General features: G+C 49.9%; 1 protein-coding gene across 2 annotated transcripts in view; it reads left to right on the forward strand.

Annotated features, from left to right (window-relative positions):
• KDM4A (lysine demethylase 4A) overlaps positions 1-12337 on the forward strand; it is a 45188-nt gene that overhangs the window by 31785 nt on the left and 1066 nt on the right. For both annotated transcript variants that reach the window (XM_059374446.1, XM_059374447.1), the window contains exons 14-21: positions 1160-1364; positions 1824-1900; positions 2593-2648; positions 4290-4398; positions 4735-4920; positions 8140-8310; positions 11630-11749; positions 12016-12108. In XM_059374446.1, coding sequence (XP_059230429.1) covers positions 1160-1364; positions 1824-1900; positions 2593-2648; positions 4290-4398; positions 4735-4920; positions 8140-8310; positions 11630-11749; positions 12016-12108 — 1017 coding nt within the window. The remainder of the gene's footprint in view (positions 1-1159; positions 1365-1823; positions 1901-2592; positions 2649-4289; positions 4399-4734; positions 4921-8139; positions 8311-11629; positions 11750-12015; positions 12109-12337) is intronic.

A 12337-nucleotide genomic window follows, 5' to 3' on the forward strand; every position in this document is an offset into this window, starting at 1 on the left:
TGTGTGTGTGTGTGTGTGTGTGTGGTGTGTGTGTGTGTGTGTGTGTGTGTGGCTTAGCTTAGGAGGGATGCCCTGTAGCCATCCTGTGGCATTCACAGTGTTTCCAGAGGAATCTGTTCTTCTCTTACCATTCTGGTTGGTGCTTGTTCCTTCCAGGCGGTTTTTCGTCCTGGCTAGTCTGGAGCACTGCGTTTTGTTACTGCAGTCTGCCAGATCCGCAGTGTTGTCCTCCTCTTGTCATTGCCACAGTGGACACGGGCAATAGTCAGAAGGAACCAGGGGGAGGGGGGCAGGGAGGGAGGTGGAGAAGCAGTCCTCTGGTGGTTGTGGAGGCCTGGCTGCACTGAGCCTGGCGTGGCCCCAGATTGACGCTTGCCAAAGACTGGGACGTCGCACTGACATATTTTGGATTAGTAGCTGGCTGTGCCTTTCCATTGACAAAAATGCAAACCTGAAGAAATATATGTGCCCCTGCCTGTGAGATAGGCAAATGGCCTGGTGGTGCTGTCAGCAGACCATCACTGCGTGGGTCTCAGAGCTTCAGGAGGGGCCTGTGCCTCGGGTTGACATATTTAGGGCCCTGTCCTTGGAATGGTTGTAGAGCCGGCAGATCCTGGCAGTCAGGCTGTTTGCCAAGGGAAGTACGAGGGCATAGCATTCTTTACGAAGGGACCCTGATCCGGAAGTCCCAGGTGGGGGTCCAGCCGCGTGGCAGTGCTGCAGCTCAGGTGACTCGCTGCTGTGGGCCCTGGGGGAACATCTGTTCTAGTCCACAAGGAGTGTCTGCTCCAGGTCTTGTCCCTGGGTGGGTCCAGCCATGCGGTTCCGCACATCAGGGAGCCCGCAAGAGCGACCTTGCTAACATCTCAGTGCGTTTTATTACCACTTGGTTTGGGAAGATGGAAATCCCAGTTGCCTCTTACCTCACTCCCTTTACTCAGTTATCCCCAGGGGCCTCTGTTTGATGCTGCTGTGAGAAATTGAATTTGAGTCATCAGAGGTAACTTCAATTAGCAGCTCTGGGATAATGGCTGTACACCCGGGAGCCATAGCCAGAGTCCTGCCAGTAAGAGAGGCAGCTTTCTGCTGACAGAGCAGGTGGAAAGCTTGGAACATGGGTGCGTGTTCGCTGAGGGATGCACTTGCTCTCTCTCCTTAGGTCGAGTTTGGAGGCCTTAGTCAGAGCTGTGGAAACACTTCAGCTCTAGCTGTCCAGAAGCAGAGGACCAAGCCATTGATTCCAGAAATGTGTTTTACCTCCACTGGCTGCAGCACGGACATCAACCTTTCTACCCCTTACCTTGAGGAGGACGGCACCAGCCTTCTCGTTTCCTGCAAGAAGTGCAGTGTCCGCGTCCATGCCAGTGAGTGCCTTGCCTGTCGCCTGCGACCTGACCCAGGCGCCTGGGCTTCCTCAGTGCCGGTCTCACCCCATATTGGCCTCCCTCCAATCTGCCAGTGGCCTCCCCAGGCCCTCAACTGCAGATTGCTCTTGTGTTGTTGGGGAGCTTGCTGCTGATGGACTTGGAATTGCACTGAATTCGGGGTCTACTTTGTGCTGTTCACTGGGCCTCAGATACCAGGAGGTGATTAGTCTGTGCTGCTCCCTACGTGTTTAAACCAGGCAGTGCACAGTCTCTTTCAAGACTTTGGGCCACGAAGCTGTATGGGTGAACCCTTGGGTCCCGGACTCAAGAATTCAGGGGTTTTTCTCTAAGATTTGGTTGCAGCTTTCACACTGGTAGTGTATGGAAAGGAGTTGCAGGTGTACATTCTCACCCTGGCCTCTGGGTTTAATTTGCTCATTTTGATGTCCTTGTTAGGTTGTTACGGGGTACCCCCTGCAAAGGCTTCTGAAGACTGGATGTGTTCTCGGTGTTCAGCTAATGCCCTGGAGGAGGTGAGTTTTCCACACTGTTTCATCTTTCCTGTGACCCTTGGCTTTGCTCAGGGCCGGGCTTTTTCATGTGGACTTCCTATCTCTGGCAGTCTACACAGTGTGCCTGGTACACAGTGATGGCAAAGAGGGCAGATTGTCAGAATAAATCTCCAGGACAGCGTGGCTGCCGCCCATCTGTGGTGGTCCATGAATGGGGTCTGGAAGCTGTGTCAGCTACATTGTGTCCAGACCCCATAGAGGTCCTCCTGAGGACCAGTTGTAAGCCACTTCAAAGAATCTTGCTATTGGGTTGGGGCATCAAAAGGGGCTCATGGTTCTTTTGGTAGCTTTCTTGTCATCAGCCCCTGCCCCGGAACCTAGCAGTACCCCATGTAGGAGGCAGGCAGAGCCCTGTAATGCCTACAATTTGAGCAGAGTGTTCTTGGTGACTGCTTCCAGTTATTATTAGCAGAAACAGCAAAGAGGATTATGTTGAGTCAAGCGAATACTTGGTGTACTTTAGCCCTGGGTGGTCTCCCTGTCTTCCTGTAGGGCAGTTCTGCTTATATGGACTGTGTAGGCGAGGCCCCACATGCTGGTAAGCCGCTTTCTTATGTGGTGGCTGCAGTTACCCAAAGGAGGCCAAGGAGAGAGCAGATTGGATATTAATGACTTGGTGGTAACCCCCCTTCCTCCCCCTCCCTTCTTGGCAGGATTGCTGTTTGTGCTCATTACGAGGGGGAGCCCTACAGAGAGCCAATGATGACAGGTGAGTTTCTGAGCGGTGGCTCTGATGCTCTGTTCCGGAGCAGCGTGCAGAGAGGCACTGGGAGGGCAGTGGCTGTTCGTCACAGTGACTGATGGAGGGTTTGGGAAGCACATCATTGGAGCTGGAATAGCATCGCCAAGACTGATTTTAAAAACGGGATGCCCAGGGGAGCCAAGCAGCCTTCGACCTTTCCAATCTAGCTTCTCCTCTGAGGAGGAGATGTAAGTGATGTCTTCCTTGCAAGGAGCCAAGACAGACTCAGAGGTTTGGAGAGCTCGCATAGGTGATACAGAGGCTCTAGGGGCCGGAAGTGAGGACAGTTACTTTATCGTAGCTGGGGCTGGTGTAGAGGTGGCTATAGCCAGGGGCTTGTGAGCACTTGTCCACAGGCAACACACCCTGGCTTAGACTTACTCTCGGAAGGAGGGTGCATGTCCTTTGGGAGCAGAATGGGACGTGGAGGAGAGCTCAGCCTTGCCCACCTCATGTGGAGTACGATCCACAGTCTGGGCATCATTGCTGGCAGGCAGCAGCCTTTCACCGAGCTGAGCCTTTGTGCCTGGTCTCCGCATATGTGTTCGGAGGTAGAAGCATGAGGTGGATGAAGGGCTTGCTCTGCAAAAGCTGGCTGAGTTGGGGTGTGCCCACAGTGGGCAGCCAGTGGTGAGTATCCTCCTTCCAGCTCCTGTCCCGTGGGGACTGGAGCCCTGCTGCAGTGCAAGAGCCTCCCCCACCCTTCGTGCCATTCCAGGTAGACGACTCTTCTCCTTGCCGCTTCCACGCCTTTAAAGACACTTGTTGCCATTTTTTAAGGCCACCGTGTTCCTCATAGTTGTGAGAGAGCACTATTGCAGGTTCTTCCTTACTTGAAGTAGAAGTGGCTCTGCTTGAGCCCCCCGCCTGCCTCGTATATTCCTGATTCTGCCCTTGTGGGGCCGCGCCCAACCAATCTGCTCTAGCTCTCTTGCACAGAAGCCCCACTATGTGTGGTAGGTTTCCACCAGGCCTGGTTTCAGGGGCTCTCATCATGGTGCACGTCAGTTTCTCAGAATGCCCAGAACAGTAACTCTCCCAGGGGGTTCATTGAACAGAGCTATCAGAGTAAGGCCTGGGCCAGACCTTAACAAGTGAGGGTGCTGTGGATGAAGGGAGCAGAGGGAGAGGTCATCTCAGCCCCGGGAAAGAGTTTGGGTAAAGGCCTAGAGGGGAGATCTATGGCTACTGGCAGACAGGGCACCTGGGGAGACATTTTGAGACATTACCACCCTGCTTCTGTGGTAAAAGAAGTCTTTATAGAGCTCTCAGATTTGTTTTCACTCCCTGAAACCTGCCGCACTCAATTAGCTCTGGTTGTACTCATTTTGCAGCAGACTGGGAATGAATCTGTGGTGTGAGAAGCACAACCCTGGGCTAACCCAGGGCGGTTTGCTGGGGACCCATCCCCTTACTCAGTATGGAGACACTCCTGGTTCTTACCTTGCTGGGCCTGGGGACCTTGCAGGTGGAAGTAAGAGGCCATCTTGGGTCAGGGACGGAGCACTGTGGGCAGGCCCACTCGCTCTTGACTCTTGATAGATTTGATGAGAAGGCCGCAGAGCCTTGGAGCCAGAGGTGACTGAGGTAGCCTTTGCCTTTTGGCAGGTGGGTCCATGTGTCTTGTGCTGTGGCAATTTTGGAAGCAAGGTTTGTCAACATTGCCGAAAGAAGTCCAGTGGATGTGAGCAAAATTCCCCTGCCCCGCTTCAAACTGGTAAGGAAGAGATGGGTTTGGGGACTCTGTCCGTCATTGCCCCATTTACACGTTTCTGGGTGGAGAGCACAACAGTCCTGAGGGCAGCCTTTCCTCCGCGTGACCCAGTGTTCCTCTTTTACCCTTGGTTTTGGTCAGAGGCTCTGAGTCACCGTATGGATAAAACTATTTCATGAGAACACACGTGTTCAGATGGGAGTTTGGAAGAGGTGTGTGTGTCCTCTTCTTTTGGGAGGAAGGTTGCTCATTGGGCTCTGTGCATCTGGGCTGGGGAACGGCAGAGGAGACAGCACTGGTAGCTCCTGGAGTCCCTGGCTTGCCTCCCTTATGTTGTAGAAATGTGTCTTCTGTAAGAAGCGGAGGAAAAGGACCGCCGGCTGCTGTGTGCAGTGTTCTCACGGCCGCTGCCCGACCGCCTTCCACGTGAGCTGCGCCCAGGCTGCGGGGGTGGTGATGCAGCCCGACGACTGGCCTTTTGTCGTCTTCATTACCTGCTTTCGGCACAAGATCCCCAGTCTGGAGGTGAGGGAGGATGCTGGTCTGCAATCCTCTTACCTGTCTCTAGGATCATTTTCTCTGCAGGCTGTCCATTAATTGTGTTGGCAAGTGTGCTCTCTGGTGTTCTGCCTCGTGGAGAGTGCCGGTGAGGAAGGGACAAAGAGGTGGCCCCAGTTCATCTCTGCTCCCTGCCTGGCACCAGACTGCTTGTGGTTGGGTCCTTGTGATTACCTGTGTACTTGTCTGCCACTCCTCCTCGAGGAGCCCTAGCTGCTGCTGCTTTTTTTTGTTTTTAAAGATTTATTTATTTATTTATTTGACACAGAAAGAGATCACAAGTAGGCGGAGAGGCAGGCAGAGAGAGAGGACGAAGCAGGCTCCCTGCTGAGTAGAGAGCCCAATGCAGGACTCGATCCCAGGACCCTGAGATCATGACCTGAAGGCAGAGGCTTAACCCACTGAGCCACCCAGGCGCCCCTGGGCCCTAGCTTCTTAATGGGAGCGTTCCTGTTCCCTGACACTATGTCCAGGACACAGCGGGGGCTTGGCAGATAGTGTGAACTAGAGGAGAGACCTCAGAGGACTTAGCCCTTAATGAGCGTACGGTAGAGATTTTTGTGCTTCTCTAAATAGTGAAACTTGGAGAAAATTACATGTCATCCCAGCTAGACAAGTTATGAGAGGGTTTGGGTAGAAGGTGGCAGTTGAAGTGGGACTTCAGCGGAGGTAGGAGTTGGGGCACCTGTGTTTCTCAGGGGGTTAAGCCTCTGCCTTCAGCTCGGGTCGTGATCCCAGGGTCCTGGGATCGAGCCCTGCATCGGGCTCTCTGCTCATCAGGGAGTCTGCTTCCCCCTCTCTCTCTGCCTGCCTCTCTGTCTACTTGTGATCTCTCTCTCTGTTAAATAAATAACTAAAATCTTTAAAAGAAAAAAAAAAAAAAAGGAAGTAGGAATTGTGAGAGGGAGGGCTTTTGGGCCTCAGAAGCAGAGCAAACACATGTGGGAGAACAGACACGTATGACTCGTTCTGGGAATGTGGCTGGGCTGGCGGTTGAGGCCCTGGACTGCCCTTCTTGGGAGTTTGAGTTCTCTTTTGCTAGATGAGAACTTTTCAAAAATTATGATTTTGAGCCATATTTCATAACAGTTACTCTGGTAGTGGATTCAGAGGCCCAAAGAATAAGAATTTGAGACAGGGAGACTGGTTAGTCTGGGAGTGGAGTGAGGTCTGCAGTGGGAACACACCAGGTAGAGCTTTGGGGTCACATCTCACTGGGGAGTCCTATGATGGGTGGAATTAACGGTTTGTTGATCATCCTGGAGAGGGGACATGGGGAAAGGGGTGAAGGCGTGTGAATTGAAAAGGGCTCAAATTACTTCCCTGAAAGATGGGGAGAGTGCAAAAATGATGCTATTAACTGTGACCAAAACTAATTCAGAGTAGGGCTTCCAAGGGAAAGGGGGAGAGGGGGGAAAAAGAGGGTAGGACCTTTGACTTTGGGATCATTTCTGGAGAATTCTGATGGAGCCACCAGCAGGCAGCTGCTTTAACTAAGACGGTGAAGTTTTGGATCTCACCAGTTTTTAACAGGGTAGTTCAGTCCAGTTGCCGTTAAAAACTGGGCCCTGGAGATTCCTAATATGAGGAACAGATGGCAGAGCAGAAGCCAGTGAAAGTAGCTGAGGAAGTACAGACAAAGCCGGTGGAGAGAGATGGGGGGGCTGTGTGTCTGGGGCGGGAAGCTCTGGTGTCATGTTCATCGGTGCCCCATGCTGCGGAGTCGCCATGGGGTCTTGCGGTCAGGAGCCGGACTGTAGTTGGGGGAGTTAGAGTTGAATAAGAGAGGCCGCGATAAAGCCTGTCAGCAGTACAGTGAGCACGGTAGTGCAGGACACAAGATACTGGTCTGGAGGAGCAAACCCGTCACTACCATGTGGCATCATGGCAGAGGTCTTACTGGCTGACTGGATTCTTTTTCATAAATATCTTTCACTGAGCACAAGAGACAATCAGGTGGATGAGGAGCTCAGCAAGAGGGAAGCTAGTCTTTGTGAGGGAGAGACTGGAGGGGCAGTGGGTGAGGTTGCACTGAGCCTTCATGGCTCAGGGGGCAGGAGTTTGGTTATGGAGGCAGGACAGTGACTTGGGCATTGCCATTGGCTCTCCATATCCTTAAATTGGCAGCTGTAGACTCCTGGTGCTGTGAGAAAAGGGGGGGACCGTCGAGTACTTCTTTCACTCTTTCACCCTTCAAATACTGACTGAGCCCCTTTTACGTGTCAGGCTCCCATGTGGGTGCTGGGAGTGTCCAGTGAACCAGGCAAAACTGAGCCTGTCCTGCTACATGTAGTCGAAAGACTGGGGGAGACGTGTAAACGTACAGTGTATCTGATGGGGAGGAGTGTGGTGGATGAAAACATAGCAGGATAAGGGGAGTGGAAGAGGCGTAGTAAGCCACAGTGTCCATAGGTTGACACTGGGATGTGAGGGGGCTGGTGTGCAGCTGACTGGGGAACAACATTTCCGGTCAAGGGGCCCCGCAGGGCTAAGATTGAGCTGTGGGCCTGTTCAGTACACATGCTGAGGGTTCAGCAAGGCCACCATTGTGACAGAGCACAGTGCTTGGGGAACTCGGGGCAGTGGTTGGAGAGGATGCCACCAGATGCTCTGGGATCCCATTTGCATCAAGGGCAAGTTCAGAACAAGAGCCAGCAGGGCTAAAGTGGGGAGTCCCTGGTCACATGCAGCTGAGGACCTCTGGGGGACCTTGACCGTTGTGCTGTAGCCCTGAGGATAGAGCTCGTGCTGAGATGAGCGTGGAGCAGTGTCTGGGGCCCTGGGCTCGGGTCTCCTGAGGAGTGTCTACCCTGTTGTGTCTGAGCTGTGTGCAGGAGTGGGTGCAGGAGTAGGTCCGTGTCTGGCAGCAGTAGGGAAGTGACAAAGGTTTCTTCTGGGAGACAGTCTGGGGTAAGGGAACTAGGCGGGCGGTGTAAGACAGTATGGACCGGGAATTTAGGAGCTGCTGCATTTATGGAGGAGAACGGGATGCTAGTGTTTCATAGAATCCCTGTAGAGGTGTGGGTATCTGAAAAGTCCGGGTCCACCTGCCACCCTTAGTCCTTTTTACATTTTCATTTCCGTGCTCGTCTCTCCCTGGGAAAGAAAAACCAACTGATCTTGGTTCCCATTTTCCAGTCCTGTCAACTGGATGTGGGAGTAACCTCCGCCTCTTGTTTTTCCCAGCGTGCCAAGGGGGCCTTGCAGAGCATCACCGCCGGCCAGAAGGTCATTAGCAAGCACAAGAATGGGCGCTTCTACCAGTGTGAGGTGGTCAGGCTCACCACCGAGACCTTCTATGAAGTTAACTTTGATGATGGTTCCTTCAGCGACAATCTCTATCCCGAGGACATAGTGGTAATGACTGCGAGGAGCTGCTTGGGTGGTCTGGGTTGAGGGTGTTTCTGGGTCTGGCTGACAGATTGACTGTGTGCCTGCTTGCCATCTTTAGCCAGGCCCGAAGTTCATCAGTCTTTCCCTGAACAGAAAGGAGCGTTTGTGTTGGTCTTTCCTCACCAAGAAAATTGTGTGCTGCTGGGCTACCCTGTTCCGTCTAGAAGCTCACAGGAATCTTTGTTTTCTGCTGTACTTTGTACTTTGCTTCTTCAGTCTAAGCCAACCTTCCAAGGGGCTGTAAGGCCATGCAAGAGCGCAGGCAGTGGTATTGGCAGGGGGCCAATACCAGCTCGTTTGCTTATCAGTAGCTGTGTGATTTTGGAGAATTAGCCAACTCTTTCCTGTCTGGTCCCTCTTAGTAGACATGGAATTTGGTTTGGTTCTTTTATTTTTTAAAAGATTTTATTTTTTATTTATTTGACAGAGAAATCACAAGTAGGCAGAGAGGCAGGCAGAGAGAGGGGGAAGCAGGCTCCCTGCCGAGCAGAGATCCCGATGTGGGGCTCGATCTCAGGACCCTGAGATCATGACCTGAGCTGAAGGCAGAGGCCTAACTCACTGAGCCACCCAGGCGCCCTTGGTTTGGTTCTTTATAGGTGACGACTTCCGGGCCAAGTAGGAACTACTTAGGAGCTATCCCTGGCCTGCTTAAGTTATTGACACCCGACACCCACACTTCTAGGTTTCCTGGCTCAGTATTGAGGACTTAGTTCAAGTTTCCCTTATCCTTACTCTGCCTTTTCGTATGTTAGACTGAGCACCAAGGTAGAGGGATGAAGCCACTTCTGCCTTTAGCAAATCTAGTATTCCCCACCTTTATACTGCATTAGCAACCTAGTTGCTAAAACCACATTCATAAGTTACAAGGTAGACTTGAGTCACAGTAAAGATGATGTTAATAGTATCTGTGGCAGTAGAATAGGTGTAACTTACCAAGCTTTTCTAATCTATCAGGCGCTATACTAAATGCTTTATGGCAGGTGTCTATCTCACTTTTCATACCAGTTCTGAAAAGCTGGTGGGGGTATCTCTAATTTACAAATCTGTGATCTCTCAGGACTCTGTTTTCTAAAAGTTACTGAGGACCCCACAGGTGTTTTTTTTTTTTTTTTTTTTTTTTTGTGGGTAATGTCTTTTGGTGTTTATTGGAAATTAAAATAGAGATAACTAATTTAAAATAATTTTTTTTTTTTTTAATGGGGTGTCTTGGTGGCTCAGTTGGTTAAGCATCTGCCTTCGGCTCAGGTCATGATCCCAGCGTGCTGGGATCAAGCCCCACATTGGGCTTCCTGCTCAGTGGGGAGCCTGCTTCTCCCTCTGCCTCTGCTGCTCCCTCTGCTTATGCTGTCTCTTTCTCTGTCAAATAAATAAATAAAATCTTTTTAAAAATAAATAAAAAAAATCTTAAAACAATCTGGGTTTTTTAATTGAAAAATAACCATTTTAAAGCAGTATTAGAGGGAGGAATTCCATTTTTCTACAATTCTGCAAATCTCCTTATTCTTTTAAGATTTTTATTTATTTATAAGTAATTTTTACACCCAACATGGGGCTCAAACTCATGACCTTGAGATCTAGTCACATGCTCTACTGGCTGAGCCAGCCAGGCACCCCAGATTCTGCAAATCTCTTTAATGTATCTTCATTCATTCCGTTGTAATGTATTGTTTTGGTTAAAATATATGAAGAAAATTCAGCCTCACGGGGGAGGAGTGTTTTAATCACCTTTCACACCATTGTGATTATTCTTTGGATACTACACCAAAAGTCAATGAGGAGTGGCTTCTTAAAAGTTAGTTGCAGGGTGGAATCTGAAAGTAGGTCAGTGAACTTATATTAAAATCCACTGGCTTTTGTTGCACTGAGAATGAATCTTTACTTACCCCTAATTTTGTAACATCATACATTGGGTATTTAGAAAGTACTCATGCATTAGACTATGAAGATCTTCCAAATGTTAATTTTTTTTTAAGATTTGATTTATGTATTTGACAGAGATCACAAGTAGGCAGAGAGGCAGGCAGAGAGAGAGAGAGAGATTGGAGGCAACAGGCTCCTTGCTGAGCAGAGTCCGATGCGAGGCTCGATCCCAGGACCCTGGGATCACGACTTGAGCCGAAGGCAGAGGTTTTAACAACCCTGAGCCACCCAGGCGCCCCTAAATGTTAAATTTTTATTATACAGTATCAAAACCCACATTTATTAGTATAACTGCTCAGAAATAAATTTATTTATTTAAATTTTTATTTATTTATTTATTTGAATTTAAGTAATCTCCATACCCAACATGGGGCTTGAATCCACGACTCCAAGATCAAGAGTCGCATGCTCCACCTGGTGCCCCTCAGAAATAACTTCAAATTTGGCAAAGCTTCAAGCTTAGTATGGTGATACAACTTCCCTGGAGTTCTAATTTTTCTAAAAGCTTAAGTTTTATTATTGGCAGTACTATGACTTCTTTTCCTTGAATTGACAGGCTTATTTCATTCATTTCCAAGAGGATGTCTGCCAGTACTCAAGTCTGAATAACCGTAGTTTGTCAGCCAGTTTTTCAAATAGAGCCAGTGCTCCATGAAAAAAGCAGCTCACAGGTCGGTTACACGGCACTTTTCCTCAAGATAACCATTGTTCTTCAGCAGGTAGTCAAAGTGTCCGCCTCTGAGTGCTCACATGTACTCAAGGACTAAAATTTGACAAAGCAAGTTTTTCTGCTTCATCAAGAGACATTGTTAGGTGAAACCAGGAATTTTTCCTTTTTTTTTTTTTCCTTCCCTCCTAAATTATGAGCGCACAGCGTTGAGGAATACGATAACAACTGCTGATGCTCGCAGCCGCTGCCTTGTGCTGAGGAACAAGCAGTTTTACCTGTTAGTGCTTTTACACCATAGCTGCAAAGGTCAACTCAGAGAAAGAGGCTAATGTTTTTTTATACTCTGAAATCCTCATTCTAGTATTTCTTCAGGGCAGAGCTCTGTCCTCTGATCTTTAGCAGGACAGTTAAAGGATTGTGAGAAGAATGCTTGATCTTGGCACTGTGTTTATTAAGTTTCCTGGAAGCTTACTCTGGCTGCCCTTTTCTGTCACCTCAGAGCGTCGGGAGTAGAGATACGGGGCTGACTTGGACTCAGCAGGCAGCTCTTTAACTTGTATCTCTCAGCTCAGCGAGAGCCTGACTTGCTTGGGCAGACATCTGAGCAGGAATTTGTCCTGGTTCCTTCTTCCCTAAGTAGATGGTGATGAAGGATCTTCCTTTCACTCTTCTTACTTACTGTTCCCTCAGAGTCAGGACTGTCTCCAGTTGGGTCCTCCCGCTGAAGGAGAGGTGGTCCAAGTGAGATGGACAGATGGCCAAGTCTACGGAGCCAAATTTGTGGCCTCCCACCCCATCCAGATGTACCAGGTAGCCAAAGGTTTTTTTGGGGGTGCTGGGGAATACTTGATTGATTCAGTGTTTCCTCCGAGGGGAGCTCTAGGGAGAGCTCACCTGTTAGTAACCCTTTCAGAGTGTGCGGCTGCCCTGTGTCCTGTCTGCCAGAAGTGGCTTCATTTTGGTAGTCCTTTTTTCAGTGTTCTGGATCCTTCCTGTGATGGCAGGAAATTGCCGCTGTGCACAGTGGACCAGGGATTCAGGGATATCACAGCCAAAGGTCTTTGTTTACTTGGTAGGTGGAGTTTGAGGATGGCTCACAGCTTGTGGTTAAGAGAGATGACGTGTACACGCTGGATGAAGAGCTTCCCAAGAGGGTCAAATCCAGACTGGTGAGTGTGCCTGCTGTGTGCCCTTGACTGGCGAGCATGTTTCTGTGTGCCCTTGACTGGCGAGTGTGCCTTCCATGTGCCCTGTATTGGTGAGCCTGTTTTCTGTGTGCCCTTGACTGGCTAGTGTACTTTCTGTGTACCCTTGACTGGTGAGTGTACTTTCTGTGTACCCTTGACTGGTGAGCCTGTTTTCTATGTGCCCTTGACTGGTGAGTGTACTTTCTGTGTA

The sequence above is a fragment of the Mustela nigripes genome, chromosome 14 (assembly GCF_022355385.1).
Source record: "Mustela nigripes isolate SB6536 chromosome 14, MUSNIG.SB6536, whole genome shotgun sequence".
NCBI lineage: Eukaryota > Metazoa > Chordata > Mammalia > Carnivora > Mustelidae > Mustela > Mustela nigripes.